The sequence below is a fragment of the Sus scrofa genome, chromosome 1, assembly GCF_000003025.6.
Source record: "Sus scrofa isolate TJ Tabasco breed Duroc chromosome 1, Sscrofa11.1, whole genome shotgun sequence".
In the NCBI taxonomy this organism is placed as follows: Eukaryota; Metazoa; Chordata; class Mammalia; order Artiodactyla; family Suidae; genus Sus; species Sus scrofa.
The window spans coordinates 207727784-207746954 of NC_010443.5; the positions used below are offsets into that span (position 1 = coordinate 207727784).

Consider the following 19171-nt stretch of genomic DNA (forward strand, 5'->3'; position numbering starts at 1 on the left):
CTTGTATGGACATGTCACAATTTATTTGTCCATTCACCACTTGATAAACATTTGGGTCACTTCTCCTTTTTTTTTTTTTTGGCATTACTTGCAGCATATGGAAGTTCCTGGGGTTGAACCCATGCCACAGCAGCAACCTGAGCAGCTGCAGTGACAATGCCAGATACTTAACCCACTGTGCCACATGGGAACTCCCACTTTTCACTTTTTTTCTTTTGGGGCCGCAGGTGTGGTATATGGAAGTTCCCAGGCTAGGGGTTGAATCAGAGCTATAGCTGCTGGCCTATACCACAGCCACAGCAACTCAGGATCTGAGCCACATCTGTGACATACACTGCAGCTCACGGTGACACTGGATCCTTAACCCACTAAGGGAGGCCAGGGATTGAACCCATATTCTCATGGATACTCCCTCTACCACTGAGCCATAATGGGACCTCCCTCTACTTTTTAACTATTATGAATAATACTGTTATGAATATTCGAAGTTTTTGCGTGGGTATACATTTTCATTTCTCTTGGGTATACATCTAGGATTGGAATTGCTTGAACTGTTTATTTTCCAAAGTAGCTGAATCATTTGATATTCCTATCAATAGCATATGAGTTCCAATTTCTCTACATCCTCACCAACATTTGTTACTGTCCATCTTTTTTACTATAACCATCCTATTGTGAAGTACTACTTCGTTGTGGTTTTGATTTTGGTTTCCCTAATATCTAGTGGTATTGAGCAACTTTTCATAGGTTTGTTGGTTATTTGCATATCATAGAATTATTGGCTATTTGTGTATCTTTTTTTTTTTTTTTTTTTTTTTTTTGCTTTTTAGGGCCACACCCATGCCATGTGGAGGTTCCCAGGCTGGGGTTGAGTTGGAGCTCCAGCTGTCAGCCTACGCCAGAGCCACAGCAATGCCAGATCTGAACCATGTCTGTGACCTACACCACAGCTCACGGCAACACCGGATACTTACCCCACTGAGTGAGGCCAGGGATCGAACCCGCAACCTCATGGTTTCTAGTCAGATTCCTTTCCACTGAGCCACAACGGGAACTCCTTTTGTGTGTGTGTGTGTGCTTTTTAAGGCCACACTTGTGGCATATGGAAGTTCCCAGATTAGGCGATTAGCCTATGCCACAGCCATAGCAATACGGGATCTGAGCCACATCTGCTACCTACACCATAGCTCACAGTAATGCAGATCCCCAACCCACTGAGTGAGGCCATGGATGAAACCTACATCCTCATGGATATTTGTCAGATTCGTTTTCACTGAGCCACAGTGGGAACTCCCTGTATATCTTCTTTGGAAAAAATATCTATTCAAACCCTTATCCCATTTTGTAATTGGGTTATTTGTCTTCTATTATTGAGTTGCTAGAGTTCTTAATATGTTCTGGATCCTAGACTCTTCCTTTTCAAGCATATGATTTCTAAATATTCTCTCCAGTTGTCATTTTGCTAACTCGATGGTATCATTTAGGGCCCAAATTTTCTATTTTTTGTTTTGTTGTTCTTCTGGTCACTTGCGCTTTTGGTGTATTATCTAAGAAACTTTTGCCTAAACCGAAGACACAAATGTTTTCTTTCAATGGTTTTTCTAGTTTAGCTCTTGGTATTTAGGTCTATGATCCTATTTTGAATTAACTTTTATATATAATGTGAGGTAGTGATCCAACACCATTTTTTTTCTTTTGCCTTTGGGCATCCAGTTGTCCCAGCACTGTTTATTGAAAGACCACTCATTCCCCATTGAATGGCCTTGGGGTCCTTGATGAAAATCAGTTGATCATAAATGGTTGAATGTATTTCTGGACTTTCTACTATTAGATTAATCTATGTCTATTCTACACCAGTACTATATTGTCTTGATTACTGTAGCTTTGTGGTACACTTTGAAAATGGGGACTGTGAGTCCTCTAACTTTGTTCATCTTTTTCAAGACTCTCTTAGCTATTCTGGGTCTCTTGCATTTCCATATGAATGTTATACAGGTTTTAAAAATAGATTGTATTTAAATTTTGATTAGTCTAGAATCTATTTTGGTTATTGGCTTGAGGTAAGGATCTAATTATAATTTTCCCTAAGTAGTGAACTAATCTTTGTTTAAACATCCCAACACCATTATTCTTGGCAATTTATTAAATAATATATCCTTTTCTCAGTGATATTAAATGAGACCCTTATCAAATACAACAAATAGGATTTTTTGTATTATTTTTTAATTTATTATTTTATATAATGATTTTTTTCCATTATAGCTGGTTTACAGTGTTCTGTCAGTCTTCTACTGTACAGCAAGGTGACCCAGTTACACATACATGTATACATTCTTTTTTCTCACATTATCATGCTCCATCATAAGTGACTAGACATAGTTCCCAGTGCTACACAACAGGATCTCTTTGCTAATCCATTCCAAAAGCAAGAATTGGCATCTATTAACCCAAATCCATCCCTTTCCCTGACCCTTGGCAACCACAAGTCTCTTCTCCAAGTCCATGATTTTCTTTTCTGTGGAAAGGTTCATTGTGCCATATGTTAGATTCCAGATATAAGTGGTATCATATGGTATTTGTCCTTCTCTTTCTGACTTTCTCAGTGTGAGAGTCTCTAGTTCCATCCATGTTGCTGCGAATGGCATTATTTTGTTCTTTTCTATGGCTGAGTAGTATTCCATTGCGTGTATATACCACATCTTCCTACCACATCATCCAACAGATGATTAGATTAGGAATTTTAATGAACTAAAAGTGTATTCTTCATAAAGCAGCTTAATTTCAACTTCTTGTACTGATTAATGAGCTCTTGCTAACAACAGTGCCTTGGAAATGAAAACAAATTAGCTGTGACATGCTTTGTAATAGTTCAATCATAAAAAAGATTTACTTTCTCTCTTTTTTTCCCTTCTTTCAGGAATGAGGCTGATGTATGTACATGATGATTCAGAGAGCCTTGCTGATAACTTTACAATCCAGTTGTCAGATGGGAAACATAAGATATTTAAAACCATTTCTATAGTGGTCACTCCAGTTAATGATGAGAAACCAGTACTGAGCAAGTAAGTTATTTGAAAATAGTCTGTTTCTGATTCTCTATAGACTTCCGAGGTCTAGAAGACGGTGCACATGGAATGTGTGTCCTCTACAGAGAAACATGTCATTGATGGCTCCTGCAAATGTTAAAAAATGGAACCTATCCTTGACAGTTCTCAAATTACCCTTTTAATTATTTGATTTTCCTCTAAAAGTTCTACTTATTTGTACATAATTTAAAATGACTGAACAGACAGGCTGGAGCAAACAGGGTATTCAATATTTAAACACTTATATCTGGAATCTAATATATGGCACAAATGAACCTTTCCACAGAAAAGAAAATCATGGACATGAAGAAAAGATTTGTGGTTGCCAAGGGGGAGGGGGTGGGAATGGGGTGGATTGGGAGCTTGGGGTTAATAGATGCAAACTATTGCCTTTGGAATGGATTAACAATGAGATTCTGCTGTATAGCACTGGGAACTATGTCTAGCCACTTATGATGGAGCATGATAATGTGAGAAAAAAGAATGCATATATGTATGCATATATGTATGTGTACACCATGCTGTACAGTAGAAATAATTGTATTGGGGAAATAACAATTAATGCATGATAATGTGAGAAAAAAGAACATATACATGTATGTGTAGCTGGGTCACCTTGCTGTACAGTAGAAAATTGACAGAATACTGTAAACCAGCTATAATGGAAAAAATAAAAATCAGTATAAATGAAAAAAAATTTTAACCATTTGCACACCCCCCCACAATGTTATTAATATACAGATTCAATTATAGTGTGATAATATTAACTGCAGACAGTCTTCACTGTGGATTTACTCAAACTTTGAACTAAGAGTGCCACTTCTTTCATCATCTTAGTATTTCACTGTCTTCCAGTCCTCGACTATGTTCTGTATGGATTAACACCCACAGAACCCAATGTCAAATGATCACTTTCTAAAAATTTTGCACTGATTTTATTAATTGTAGACTTTCTCAGTGTCTCTCTATGCAGCTGATCAGAGTTTGATCATAGGGCACAGAGTCATCATGAATTATGTATCTATAGTTCTAGCCTTTTCTCTTATAATTAGAAACTCTACAGAATTGTTCAAGGTTAGACCTTTAAGAAGCCCAACCCTTCTCAGGTGCTGGGTGGAGGGAAGTGTTTGCTTCTTGATCCCTCTTTGAGTTCTTCCATGGTGCAGCAGTGAGAGGCATTGAGCAGAGAGTCCAAGTTTTTATCAGGAAATGAACTACTTCCTGTAAGTTGTATACTTCCAAAGCCTCCACTTTGCAGAAAAGAGAACCTTAAACAAGTCCCTTCCTAATCCTGCAAATTCTCCTGCTGTTCCCTTATGGGCCACCAGTCAGGCCCTTAGAAATCATTTTGGGGAAATACTGGAGATAGTTTTTTGGAGGGTTGCATCTCAGTCATCACTTTGCCTAAGAGTGTTCAAGAGAAATGTCTATTTCCTGATTCTCTAGCTGCAGTGTTGGATTGGCATGATCTTGGTTATAAAAATGAGAACATGAAGGATATTGTGGTATTATAAAGCCTCTTTGGGAGTTCCCATTGTGGTGCAGCAGAAACAAATCTAACTAGTATCCATGAGGATGTGGGTTTGATCCTTGTCCTTGCTCAGTGGGTTGGGAATCTGACATTGCTGTGAGCTATGGTGTAGGTCACAGACATGGCTCGAATCTGGCGTTGCTGTGGCTATGGCATAGGCCAGCAGCTGTAGCTCTGATTTGACCCCAGCCTGAAAACTTCCATATGCCGCAAGTGTGGCCCTAAAAAGCAAAAAAACACCAACAACAAAAAAAACAAAAACCTCTCCTTGCTGATGACCTCACTTCATCTAAGAGTGAGAGAGGTGAAAACCAGTGTTTTATGCTTACTATGTAACAGACACTATAGTGGATCCTTTCACATATGTTTGTTTCTTAAACCCTCACCAAAATTGTGAAGTAGGTATTATTATCCTCACCGAGAAACCTAAGAGCAGAAAGCTAAAATAACAAGGCACTCATTCAGCCCTATCTGAGTTAATATTTCCTGTTATGTTCCTGCTATTAAACTTCCCAGAATAACTTCATCTGCAGAGTCACCAAGTCCTCTTAATCCCTGCTTTAAAATCCCTCCTTCTTCTTTCTTTTCTTTTTTCCTTCTCTGCTTTTCCCTTCAGTACATGGCCTTGGATATATCCCCTCCTGCCTTCTCCCCAGAACATGCTCCATTATTTTTTCTGTACCGTGTCTCCAAACTCTCTTTTCATTCCTTCTGCTAACAAGACACAGGGCTATAGTTAGTGGTGAAGGGAACAAATTCTGGACCAGACTGCTTTGGTTCAAACACTTACCAGTGGCATGACCTTGAACATGTTACTTAACCTCTCTCTAATTCTTTGTCAACCTCTTTGTAAATGGAGAGAATTGCAGTATCCTTTTCGTGTGGTTGTTGAAAGGATTAAATGAATTAAAATATGTAAAAGGACTTGGAAGACTGGCGAGTATATAAGTTCTTATACGTGTTAGTATCATTATTGTAAGCCGTTATCCTTATTCTAAAACTACAGCAATGACCCTGTCCCTCATTCATTTCAGTGCCAAACTATTGGGAAGAAGAGCTTGTGATTGCTTCCTCCTGGCTGCTGTCTCCAACGTCCCTTAAAAGTTACCCTTGACTTTCCAACAAAATCTAATGTCTTCTCATCCTGTTGGAGCTTATTAGAGCCTATGACGGCATTACTTTTTTTGTTGTTGTTGCCATTTCTTGGGCCACTCCTGTGGCATATGGAGGTTCCCAGGCTAGGGGTTGAATTGGAGCTGTAGTTGCTGGCCTATGCCAGAGCCACAGCAACACAGGATCTGAGCCACGTCTGCAACCTACACCACAGCTCACAGCAATGCTGGATCCTTAACCCACTGAGCAAGGCCAGGGATCGAACCCACAACCTCACGGTTCCTAGTCAGATTCTTCAACCACTGAGCCACGACGAGAACTCCGTGACAGCATTACTTTGATGTTCCTTTTAGAGGCTGCAACAGATGCTCTTAGCTCTTGGGGTTACAACGCCCTTAGTCTACCTCTGATTCCAGCTATAGAGGTGACAAATGTACCCTGCACATGGTTACTGTCCTACTTAAGTCCCTCTAATGCTCTGCTTTTCTGTCTCTGGGCTTTTTGTGAAGCACTAGTGGCTCATTCTGCCCACATCTTGGCACAGCAGAAAACACTCTGAGAGCAGCCCTCTGCTTATGAGAGCTAGTAGATAAGTGTCCCAGCTGGCTAGTGTCCCAGCCTCCCATTCTTCAGAAGTACAATTCAAGGCATATTCTACATGGCTCTTCAGAGAACTCCCAGCAGGATTGAGCCCATAGTAATAAAGACACCCTTTGTTGCCTTTTCCTTCTTCCTTCCCTCACTCCTCATTCCCTCTCGCTTATGCCTGAGATCACTTCCCAAATAAATTACCTGCACCAAAGTCTTGGTCCCAGGGTCCCCTTCAGGGTAACTCAGACTCTAACATACTTTCTTCTCTCTGCTGACATTTAATTTTGGCACTTTCTTTCTACCAGACTCCTTAGCATCTTCATTACATTGGCTTCCTGTTTCAATTCACCTCTTTCTATTAAAAGCACTGCTAATCTCTGTAAGCCCAAACCAATGGATTCATTAGCCTTCTTGAATGATGGGATTAGTATTCTCTGGTAATAAGGTAGGAAAAAGTCACCTCTTTCTGCCAGGGAAAATGCCTGTTGTGAGTAGGCAAGAAAAATCTAGTAAAAAAGGTTAGAACTGATGTGTTTGGGCTTTGGCTTCTCAGCAGAGGAGTGGAAGGCTGTTGAGAAGGCCACTTGATGCTACTCAAAGGTCCTTGATCCAAATTCCAAGGAAACTTCCCAGTTTTCCTCAGAAACAAATTGTCAAGTTGGACAGAGTTAGGCCATGTGTGATGACCCAAACCAAGAGCTAGGAACACAGGTAGAGAGAAATCCCTTCCTCACTTTGGTGAGACCAGGGAAGGCGGCCATCTTGGCTGTGAAAGCAGCAGCACTTTATGGGACACAGGAAACCCACAGCAGCATCTAGGGTAGAAGCAGCAGCTGCTTGCTGTCCCAGACTTCTCCTCAAGATGCCAGGAGCTCACCTGGCAGCTGTAGCACTTGGAAAAGATGAATTGCTGTGCAGAGAATGCTAGTTACCCAGAATATTACTGAAGAGGAGAAGGGTAATGTAGAGAAGATGCAGCTCACCAAGGATCACCAAAATCTTAATGGTCCATCATAACAGGTAACAGAATGCCTGTAAATAAGTCATTTCATCTTTTCTGTCTATAAAGCTGGAATAGTCATACCTGCCCCATTTCATGGGGTTGTTGTTATATCAAGTAAAATTTTGGAAATAAAATCAGTTTATAAAGTAAATTTTAACATAAAATTGTAAAGTTCTATACCAGTAAAGAGAAGTATGTAATTACCTCATATCATATCATTGTTGCTGACTAATTGTCTTTAGGACCTTGACGTATAAGGTGAGGTGAGAGCTTATTTCATGAGTCTGCCTCATCGTTTTCAGTAATTTTTTTTTTTTTTTTGGTCCACCTGAGTCATGTGGAAGTTCTCAGAAGTAGCGATCAAACTTGAGCCGCAGAAGTGGCAAGGCTGAATCCTTAACTACTGGGTTACCGGGGGATTCCATCATTTTCTGTACTTTGGATATTGTATTGGATTTGGATTTTTGAAGGTTGAGTGCTATAATAGTCATTTTATGTGTCCCCTGCTAAAGTGGTATTTTCTGGGGTTTTTTTTTTTTTTTTTTTTTTTTTTTTTTTTTTTTTTTGTATTAACCCAGACATCTTCCTTTGTACAGGAAGGCTGAAATTACAATGAGTATGGGCGAAACTCGTATTATTTCGAGTGCTATTCTTTCAGCCATAGATGAAGACTCACCCAGAGAGAAGATTTACTATGTATTTGAAAGGCTTCCCCAAAATGGACAACTTCAGCTTAAGGTGAGTGGCCTTTTTACTTTTATTTTTCAAAATGGAAGTAACAGGTGTAAATTTTCTCAATGCAGATTTCTATAACTAATTTATTGTATAATAGCCATATTTTGCCAAGAAGTGGAAATTTTAATTTTCCTAGTTTGGGGTGAACTCACACTATTCTAAATTTACTTACTCAATTCAGGGTAAATCCAGACAAAGTCAAAATTCTTCATTGCTCCTTCCCCTTGGCATTGTATCTGCATTGGAGGGCAGGGAGTTACTAGGGTAAAGAAGGTTATCTAGTTTCTGATGAGAATCAGCTATTCTTTGAGATAGCTCTATTTCCACCAGATATTTATTTTGGAAAAAAATAGACTTTATTTTTAGAGCAGTTGTTGTGGATATAAACAAACTTATTCTAAGGTTTATCTGGAGAGGAAAAATACCTAGAATAACCAAGATAATATGAAAGAATGAAACTGAAAGACCGACACTACTTGTCTTCAAGACTTACCATACAACTACATTAAGTCCGAAAATGTGAGTTTGGTAAAAGAATAAATAAAGAGATCAGTGGAACAGAACAGAGTGCCCAGAAATAGACCCACAGAAGTTTAGTAACTGATTTTTGACAAAGCAGCAGAGGTAATACAGTGGAGAAAAGATGGTCTTTTAACAAATGGTGCTCACAGGTCTGATTCAGACTTTGTGTGTGATGCCCAAGGATCAGCCCAATGCAAATTATGGCCCAGTCACTTGAGAAGGTCACTTGAGTAATCCATCAAACTATTTGAATGGTAGATTACAGCTAGTATCAATAACCACCAACCATCTCCAGTGTGATTACTTGATTGCATACTTAACTTTTAATGTCATGTAGATAAGCCTGAGAAAAACAAGAATGCATTCTGTGTATTTGTTGATACCCACAAAAACTGCTCTAGAAGTCTGTTTTTTCAAAAATAAATATCTGGTGGACATAAAGATTGATGGTCTGCCATTGTGGGCACCAAAGAGAATCAATGTGAAGAACCATCACTGATTTAAATTGAGGTGCAGCTGTGTCCTTATTTCATTTCAAAGAGTAATGATGCAGAAATGCAGTGAGAGCTCACACACATGTGAGTGGCATGGGAACTGGAGTGTTTGGATTTTGTGAAAATCCAGATGGGTCCAGATTCCCAGGATGGCTCCAGAGAGCTCTGTCCCAGCTCCCTAGGGGTTCTCCATGTATCTCCAAGCACAGCAACCAGACCTCCTGGACTTCCTCAAGTGTCCTTGTTTTCTAGTTGGCTTTCCTGCGTTTTTCCCATTTTCAACCTGACTCTTATTTTCTTCCCCTGTTGGGACTTGCCAATAACTTTGTCAAGTCAAAGCTTGCACTTGGGAGGGCAAGTGGGGAATGAGATGGAGATGAGGGAGAGCAAAAAATATCTTTTTCTGTATTTACTTTCTGGGAAAAGATGATAAAGAAAAATATTAAGTGGAGTTGCCAGCTGTCTGGTTTAAAACTTTTGGAAGAGAATCTGTTTTAAAAGATGAAATTTACAAATAGATCTTAGGATGAAAATAAACAGTGAGTACAATTATTACAATGTAATTACCTTTCACCCAGTGATCACTGTGGCAGAACACAACTGTGTGCAGACATTGAATAGACACAAACATTAAAGAGGAGGGAGCTTTATCAAATAAGTCATAATGAGGAGTGGTAACACAGTGAGTAGAGAGGAGAGCAAAGCCTTTTCTCTAGAAACTGGGGGTCTGTGGAGTAACAGATCAAGGGAAATAAAAAGACAAATGGTCTAAATTTCTGTATTCATCTCTCAAGCCAGACAGGCAAAGCTCAAGATAATACCATTTAGTAAATTTACCATATAGTAAATTTTTGAGAGGATGTTTTTCTCGAATTACGTCAAAGGACTTTTACAAGACCTTCTTAAGAAAAGCTATACATCTTAGGAGAACAACAATAGAATTACTAATTAGATACAGATTTATTATAACTGTATTTTCTAATACTCTTAGTTGTATTAGAGGACCTCTTTTAATGCAAAATGCCGCAATTTCTACACAGTTCTGTACAGACCATGTGCTTTATTAATGCCTGCTTATTTTTAGAAGAGTAAGATAAATAATACATAATATTTGTGGTTATTTTTGTTTTGACTTAGGGTATTAATATAGGGAATGATAGGGATTTTGATAATTTGCAGGGGACTTTAGTAAGCCTGAAAAATGTATGGGGAGTAAGTATACCCAATCTATTCAGGTAAGCCCAGTGACAAACCAGTTTGAAAAAATAGGTTTTATTAGTTGTACAATCATAAGAACTAAAAAAAGAAACCCCAAATAAAAAACATTCAATTTTTAAAGGGTCAATTCCAACACCTTGATGACGCACCTGCTCTCATTAATTGGAATATTTAATCAGACATGACTGCTTATGATAAATACTTCGAAAGTAGCACTGCTGTTGAAATGCCACATGACTTTGTCAAAAATCTTTTGGTCAAAGCTCATTTTTCCTCAAGGTCTAAAATTGTTTTAATATACTCCTTTCAATGGAAAATATAAAATAGAATGACAAAAAAATTAAATCTGGAGTTTTCCTGAAATATCATTTATATTGGAAGTTTTTCAGAGGATATGGAAAATGTCCACTAACGCAGCTTGAGGGTGGAAAAAAACCATGGGCAGCTGACTAATTCTGGCACCTTTCAGACAGGGAGGGACTGGGTCCCTCTGTACCCTGGCATGAAATGCACTCAGGAGGAAGTGGATCTGAACTTGCTGAGATACACACACACAGGGGCACTGGATTCCCAGAACCGAGACAGCTTCACCTTCTACCTCTGGGATGGTGACAATAGATCGCCTGCATTTGAGTGTCACATCACCATCAAGGATATGCGAAAAGGTAAAGCATTTCTATCAGGGTTTATTGGGACCCAACTTTTACAACCGGAAGTGAGATGATGTAAGCACTCAGAAGATGACCCCTTCCTCTCCCCTTCCCTCCTTCCTTCCTTTCCTTTCTTTCTTCCATCCTTTTTATTTGTTTTCTCTCTCTCTTTTTTCTTCTTCTGCTTTTTAGGGCCACACCCATGGTGTATGGAAGTTCCCAGGCCAGGAGTCAAATCGGAGTTACTGCCACTGGCCTACGCCACAGCTACAGCAATGCTGGATCCAAGCTGCAACTGCAACCTACAGCACACCTCATGGCAATGCCAGATCCTAACCCACTGAGCGAGGCCAGGGATTGAACCCACATCCTCATGGATCCTAGTCAGGTTCATTAACCACTGAGCCATGAAGGGAACTCCCATCCTTTATATTTGAAATTCTATCACTTATGATTTGATCATAGGGCACCTCACTTGCTTTGCCTGAGATCTGTGAGGTTTATGAGAGCAGCCAGTACATTCCTTATTCTCAGTATTTCAAAAGGCCTATCAGAAATCTAACCTTGTGTACCATAATGGCTACACAGGCTACTTTGACTGTCAGAGCTTTATGCTTTAAGTAAAATTTTACCAAATCAATGTTATAACTCTAGTTTTATCTTCAGAATTGAATCATTACTTGAAAATGGAGTTTGAAAGGAAAAACATTTCTAATGTAATAACAACAAAGAAAATACAAATAAATGCATTTTAAAATAAAAGAAATAATAAAAAGGAATTTTATTGTTGAAAAGGTTGGAAGTTGTTAGTCTATGCACTTTGGAGTCCTAACACTTACTCTTTAGCAACAAAGGTATTAATTGAATTAATTAAGCGGACCATTTGCATGATAGGACTCAGTGGCAGATAAATGGTAGAAGGAAGAGAGTAAAAAAAAATAGTGGAAAGGAAGCTCAGCAAGAAAGAGTGTATGCCCTTGATTCTCAAATGTTACTACCCTATACTTTTGCTTAGAACTTATGTGAGGAGGGTAAAGATCATATCTTCATCCATATAGTAAAGGATTTATATATTCTCAGGAGGACAAAGCATACATAGTCTTAACTCTTCAATATATACTTGATTGACAGAATGCACTCCTTTTTTTGCCTGGGCTTCCAGGAAGCTCAGAGTTAAATTAAATTGAATGTTTAAGTGCAGTGAAAGTCATACATCATGTGTGTCATAAAATTGTGGTTGTCTTGAATTTTTTAAAACAAATTTAAGCCAAATTGATTGACTCTGAGATTTTTATCTTGGGCTGCATAATATATTTTATTTGCTTCATTCCTGGAAGATGTGTAATAAGTGTCTCTCAGATAAGCTACATGGTACTGTACACATTTATTTCTCTCTGCAAAAGTAAGACTACATTCATCACAAGTATTTGTCCAGGCAGAACATAATACAAATAAAATGTCAGAGCAGACTACTCATGCATGAAGCAGACTATCTTCTCATTGCCTTTGCACAATGCATTATTCAGGGAGTGAAGGAGAGTTCTCTTCCACGCAGTCACCTGGGGATTCTTTCCAGCCAGAATTCTTTGTCTTCTGGAGGCCTTGGAGGCACTCTGGGAGTAAGATGTGGAGGAAAATGAGAGGATTCCATGGGTTAGGTGTGGAGGTCTGGTTACTTGTCTTCTCCACATCCTGGTGGCTGAAAGATAGTCATGTGTCACATTAAGGGAGTATTTTGAGTTAAAAGCACAGTATAGGTAAAAGACCAATTTCGTCTGGAAACAGGGTTTCCCAGTCTTGGCAATATTGACATTTTGAGATGGATACGTCTTTGTTATGCATTATAGGTTTTTTCTTTTTCTTTTTAGGACTGCACCTGTGACACATGGAAGTTTCCAGGCTAGGGGTTGAACTGGAGCTGTAGCCTCTGGCCTATGCCACAACCACAGTAACACAGGATCCAAGCCACGTCTGCAACCTACACTGCAGCTCACGGCAATGCTGGATTCATAACCCACTGAGAGGGGCCAGGGATTAAACCCACGACCTCATAGATAATAGTTGGGTTCATTACTACTGAGTCACAATGGGAGTTCCCCATTACAGGATTTTAAGCAGTGTCTCTGGCCTCTACCCGATAGAAACCAGTAGCTACCGCTCCCCCACCCCTGTTACCCCATTAGGACAACTAATATGTCTCCAGACATTGCTAAACATGCCCTGAGGGGGTGGGGGTCAGCAAAATTGTTCTTCAGTAAGAACCACAAGTAAAATTATACCTTCTTAATATTTCATTTTCCAAATAACATTTTAAGTTTTATACAATTTTAATTCCAAATTGTGTGTTTCCTTATAGGACTAAATATCTTTTCAAATTTTTATTGACTATTTATACTTTTAATTTAGTAATGACTTAACATTTATTTTTCACATATTTCCTTTTGGATAGTTATCCTGTAGTCTTGATTTGTAAGAACTCCTTGTATATTAAAGAGAGGAAGCAATATAAAAGATATGAGTTTGTGTTCCTGGATCACATGGCTTTAGTACTAGTCCTAGCCCCAATTTTCATAGTTATATAATCATGAGCAAGTTGGTTAACACTTCTACACCTTAGTTTCCTCATTTATAGCCTGAGAAATAGGACAATAGCCTACCTCACAGTATTGGTGTGAAGTTGTAAGAGCCCTTAACCCTGTACCTGGCACAAAGTAGAAACAATGTCTTAGTTATGATCACTTTTTAAATGAACCTCAGGTGAGCAAAACTGGATTATAATCCCTAGTTTGTGACACCCTGTATCCTTAGTCTATGTGTGATCCTCTTTTCTGTTGCTCATTCAGACACCCATTCATACCTTCTTTTAAACACACATAACAGCACCTATGCAGCCACCATACACACAAGGACTGGTATATTAACAGCATCAGAAATCTACCTATATAAGAAAAAAATTTTTTTTCTTTTTAAAGAGAATCTACCCTTGTGCTCTTTCCATCCCCCAGAGAGAACCACCATCCTGAATTTTGTGCTAATTTTCTTACTTCTGATTACAATTTTCTGGGACTTGCTCATCTAACTAACAAATGTTATTAAGCTACATCTGTGCGGCTGCATATTCCTCTAGCTGATTTTGCTACTGTACAAAATTCAGTGGTATGAATAGACCTCAATTTGTTTTTCCAGTCACCTTTTGAAAAGGCATTTGGGTTGTCTCCAATGTTTTCAGTTACAAACTGCCATGGCCCTTCTAGCACAGATCTCCTGGGCACAAGTGCATGTGTTTCTCTCCAGCACACAGCTGGAGTGCAATCACAGGGTCAAGGCCTCTGTAAGTGTTCAACTCTGTACAAAATAATTCCAATTGTGTACCAGTTTTTGCTCCTACCAGAATCGTATGCAAGATTTGACATCCTCTTTAACACTATGTATCATCAGACTTCTGCATCTTTACCAATTAAAGGGTTTTGAGATGGTGAGATATTGAGATCTTGATGTCTATTTCCATGATTATTAGTGGAATTGGGTGTCTTTTTGTCTCTTCATTGGCTACATGTATTTTCCTTTCTCTGTGTAATCTGTTCATGTCTTTTGCATAATTCTTCTTACTAATTCTCTTTATAGAAATCTTGCTATGTCATATTAGTTTGGATTTCTGCACAGTTTGGTCTTTGTTTTTTACCTTCCCTGTGGCCATTTTTTTTTTTTTTTTTCAAATTTGGTTCCTGACCGCACCATCATCTGTCATGCAGGTGATATTGTCATCCTGGCAGAACCACTTGTGGTGTCTAAAGGGGACAGAGGTTTCCTGACAACCAGCACCCTCCTTGCCATGGATGGAACAGACAAGCCTGAGGAACTGCTCTACGTTATCACCTCCCCACCACAATATGGCCAGGTTGAATATGTCCACCATCCTGGAGTCCCCATTACTAGCTTCAGCCAAATGGACATAGCAGGACAGACAGTCTGCTATGTACATAAGAGCCCAGCAGCTGTCCACAGAGACACATTCAGGTGAGCCCGGAGGAAAGCTTTCCCTTCTTTGGATTAATGCTTAGAAAGACAAAGGAGTGGAAAAAATGTATCCTCTTCCAGCTTGGGTATAAATACGCTCTTCTTCCACTCCCTAGATGGCTGCAAGGGAAAGGTACACAATTAAAATGACAGCAGCCAGGCAAGAAATTAGGGCTTGTTGTCTAAAAATAAACACCGAAGCAGATCTAAATGCAAGCTGTTCCATGATGAGAAATGTGAAGACCTGAGGATCCCAGCTAATGAGAGATGTGGAAAAGCAATTTACCTCTTTTTTGAGTGTGTGTTTCTATCTGAGGAAAAGGAGTTTGCTAGTAAACATTTGGCATAAGCAGACAGTGCCTTTTGACACACTCTGTTCCGGTAACAATATCATAAATCATGTTGTCATAAAGTGGATCATATTTCCCCACAGAAACAATGTTATAATTGGGGGCTGTGCACCTGTTCAAGGATTCTGTATCAAATAAATCACTGAAAGGAATAACAATCTGTTGAAAAGGCAAAGATATAACATCAATGAAAGTCTACATTCATTTAAAATACTGAGGTCTGTTTCTACTCACATAAAGGAAGAAAAACTCTAGAGGGCCTATCATTTAGTGCTTCTCAAAGCTGCCTGAACACAAGGTCCTTGATGGAAATACAGATGCCCAGGGCTGGGACGAGAACCCAGAAACCTTAGACTAGCCTTTGGGGGGACTGTGGTATATACTTCATCCCGAGTTTTACTACCAGTTTTACTAAGAAGGAGGCCCTGAGATTGATCTTTGATACATGCAGGGCTTCTGACCTCCAGTATAATTTTTAGCATGTCAGAATACAACCTTCAAAATAATGCTATCAAATAATGTAAATGTGGTCTACCCCTGATGTCATTTGATGGGATATCATAAATTATCAGGTACACTGAGGTACCCCATGTTCAAATACCATTTTCCTCTATCATATGTGTTATCTATCTCAATTCAATATGTCTTCCATGATAAACACTGTTTAAATATCAGTAAAGATGATTTTACTTGCCCTTTTGGCTTTGGGAATGATGATTTGGATAGTTAAACTGTTAAACAAGAAGTCCAGATCAGTTTGAACTAATATCTTTTTCCTTAAGACAAATGTTCTTAACATGCAAACGTTCTTTTGATAATCATTTGGGGAGTTCCTGTCATGGCTCAGTGCAAATGAATCTGACTAGTATCCATGAGGATGCAGGCTCGATTCCTGGACTTGCTCAGTGGATTAAGATCCGGCATTGCTATGAGCTGTGGTGTAGGTTGCAGATATGGCTCGGATCCTGCATTGCTGTGGCTATGGTGTAAGCTGGCGGCATAGCTCCGATTGGACCCCCCAGCCCACCAGTCCGCTGGTGCCGCACTAAAAAGACCAAAAAAAAAAAAAATGCTAATCATTTGGTTGGTCACTATCTTAATAACCAATTCAGTGCTTGAGGGTTGCTAGGTATTAACTAAAACATGAGAGATGGGGATTACTTTTCATACCAGTTCTTTGGCTTGCAAAGTGGTATAGAGCAGTTGTTGAGGCACAGGCTTGAGATGGATTACTGCCTCCATTACTCACCTCTCTGGTTTTCCTCAAGTCGCACATTCTCCTGTGCTCCCAGTAATGCTTTTATGTGATGCTCTTAGTAACTGCCTCACAGAGCTGTTGAGAAGTTTAAATGAGCTTATGTATGTAAAGTTCTTCAAACAATATATGGTACACTGGAAGAACAAGATTAGTACTGATTTCTATTACTACTCTTACACTTGTTGTTGTTTTTCTTGTTATCATTGTTTATTATAGTCTTGCTTCTGTGCCCCTTTTTCCCTCTAGTCTTTCCAACACTAAGATTAATCTTGAAGGAGGAGAGAAATTATCCAGAGCAATGGTGATTCTTTTTGTCCTGTTAATGGAGGGTGGATGCTTTTTGGCTTAACCCACATATATCAGATTCAGGGCTTTTAATTTTACACCCATTTCTGGAACATCTTGGTCCTGTCCACTCCTGCTTTACCCCCTCAGTGCCTGCGGGAGAGTCTGCTGAAGACAGTAGTGACCGAATGGGAGAATCCAGAGATCCTACTGGGGAAGCCAAAGAACAGATGTGTAAAGATGGTGAGAAATACTGATTAGGTATTAATCAGATGGGAGTAATGAGCTGAGACTGGGAAACAGGATCTCTGATGTAAGGATTGGTGCTACCAGAATGATTTCCTAATTCAAATCCACAGAGTCAGAATAGACGGCATTTTAGAAATCATTCATCCCAGAAGTGTCTACATTTCTGGATCCTCGGGAGAATTACCTGAGAGATTTACAAAGGTACATATTCTTGGGCCTCACCACAGAGAGGTGGTTTTGGTAAGTTCAGTTTGGGGCCCAGGAATCTGTATTTTTTAAAAGCTCCCCATCCCGGGGGTTCTGATGCTTTTGGGACTAGCCGTCTCTGGTCTGGTCCAGTCCATTTTTCCAGGTATGTTATGAGAAGGTTGAGGATTTATAGGAGCCTTCTGGGGCCCTCCCAGAGAAAGAAAATGAAGGAGCCGACCTGGGGGGCTCTGAAGCTTGGATCTCAATGACCTGAGAGAACTTTGTTTGTCTTTGGTGGTTTGATTTTTAATTTGTTTTGAATATGGGGCTTCTGCGCAAGGTATTCTTTTAGCATAAAGCCTGTGGACCTGTTTCCTAAAGTGAGGGATTAGTATCACCAAAGATACAAAGATGCAAATGATGTGGGCTGGTCCAGGAAGGAGGCAATAAATAATAAGGATTCAAGAGTGAGAGACGACTTCCTTTTAGATCTCTCAGTCTTTCTGTTTCAAGAAGAAAGTCTCAGGCTGGTGCTCATATGTCCTTAACAGTTCTTCAATATTAACTGTTTTCCCTTTTTAGCAAAGAAGAATACAGGTCTCAGGCTCCAAGCCATTGGCCAATAATATCTAGCTAAGATGAATAACAGTTTGTTTTCCAGTATTTATTTTTGTAGTATTTATGGTGATTAAGCTTTTGTGATTTAAAACTTTCAGCTTTTAGTAGTTAAAAGATTTCTTTTCAAGTACTTATTTAAGCAGTAAAATGAGTTAAAAAAGCAAAATAGTAAGTAGTAAGAATTGACATCATTCTAGAAAATGGCAAAAATGGTAAGGATGGTGTTGGAATGTCTCAAGATTAGGAAATAGGTCTTTAGAGAGAAAATATACAGCGGAGGTTGAAAGGCATGGAATTTAATCCAATCTCTTCATCTCTGTATAGGAAAGCTAGTACTGCATGAACACCTGTAATGCATCTAGCAGTATACTAGACCATTTTTTGTGTATATCATTTTCTTTAAGCCTTATACCCCCACCTTGAGAAAGATAGCTTGTTCCCCTTTTATGGATGAGAAAACTGAGTTTCTAAGAGGCAAAGAAAGTCACCTAAATTGACATAACTGAGTTTCCAATAGGCAAAGAAAGTCACCTAAATTGACATAACTGAGTATCAAAGCTGAGTTTGGGCTGAGATTTCATTTGGGAGAGTTCTTTCCATTACACTTGATTGCACCAAAAATGTGTGGAGAATTTGTACTTGTGGGAAGGAACCTTCTCCATGTGTCATTCTGATGTTTGGCCAGCAGTTTTGCATATTTATAATGGAAGAGCCCAGCATCTGCCCAAGACCTTCATTTTAATCTGGTCGTTTCACTCACCCAATCATGGACCACTGTGTTGTTTGTCAAGTGGCGCTAAACCAAATCTGAAAGCCTGTTTTAATGAAAGTGTGATCATGGTGCTTTTTAAAAATTAAATATATGCAACCAATCTAATCACCTAAATTTATGTTGCTTGCTGTTAAATCTGGCAAGGAATTTGGCTGGGTAGAAGAGATAAATTCTGTGGCAGAGAATTTCCCCCCTTCTCTTTTTAATGTAAGCTATGGCAGCATTAATTACATGGGGGAGTTTAATGGTCAGATTTTACCTTCTGCAAAAATATTTTGTGAATCATAAATTTCTCCTGTATTGTTTGGTGCTGCTGGCCTGGAAGAAAGATTTGGCAGCACATTCTGGGACAGATGACATCAAGTGATTAGCAAGCTGACTTCAGCGGCTGGCAGCCGGGTACTAAAAGAACATGCTAATGTCCTCCATTTTGACATGCCGGCTGGACTTTTTTTTTTTTTTTTTTTTTTTTTCCCCGAAGAACTGGCTC

General features: G+C 39.2%; 1 protein-coding gene across 13 annotated transcripts in view; it reads left to right on the forward strand.

The window, feature by feature from the left end:
• Positions 1-19171, forward strand: part of FREM1 (FRAS1 related extracellular matrix 1) — a 268715-nt gene that overhangs the window by 191973 nt on the left and 57571 nt on the right. For 11 of the 13 annotated variants that reach the window (XM_021063564.1, XM_021063514.1, XM_021063573.1 and 8 more), the window contains 4 exons: positions 2918-3062; positions 7921-8062; positions 10763-10958; positions 14696-14960. In XM_021063564.1, coding sequence (XP_020919223.1) covers positions 2918-3062; positions 7921-8062; positions 10763-10958; positions 14696-14960 — 748 coding nt within the window. Of the gene's footprint in view, positions 1-2917; positions 3063-7920; positions 8063-10762; positions 10959-14695; positions 14961-19171 lie in introns of those variants that run through there. The other 2 variants (XM_021063589.1, XM_021063595.1) reach the window with 2 other exon arrangements.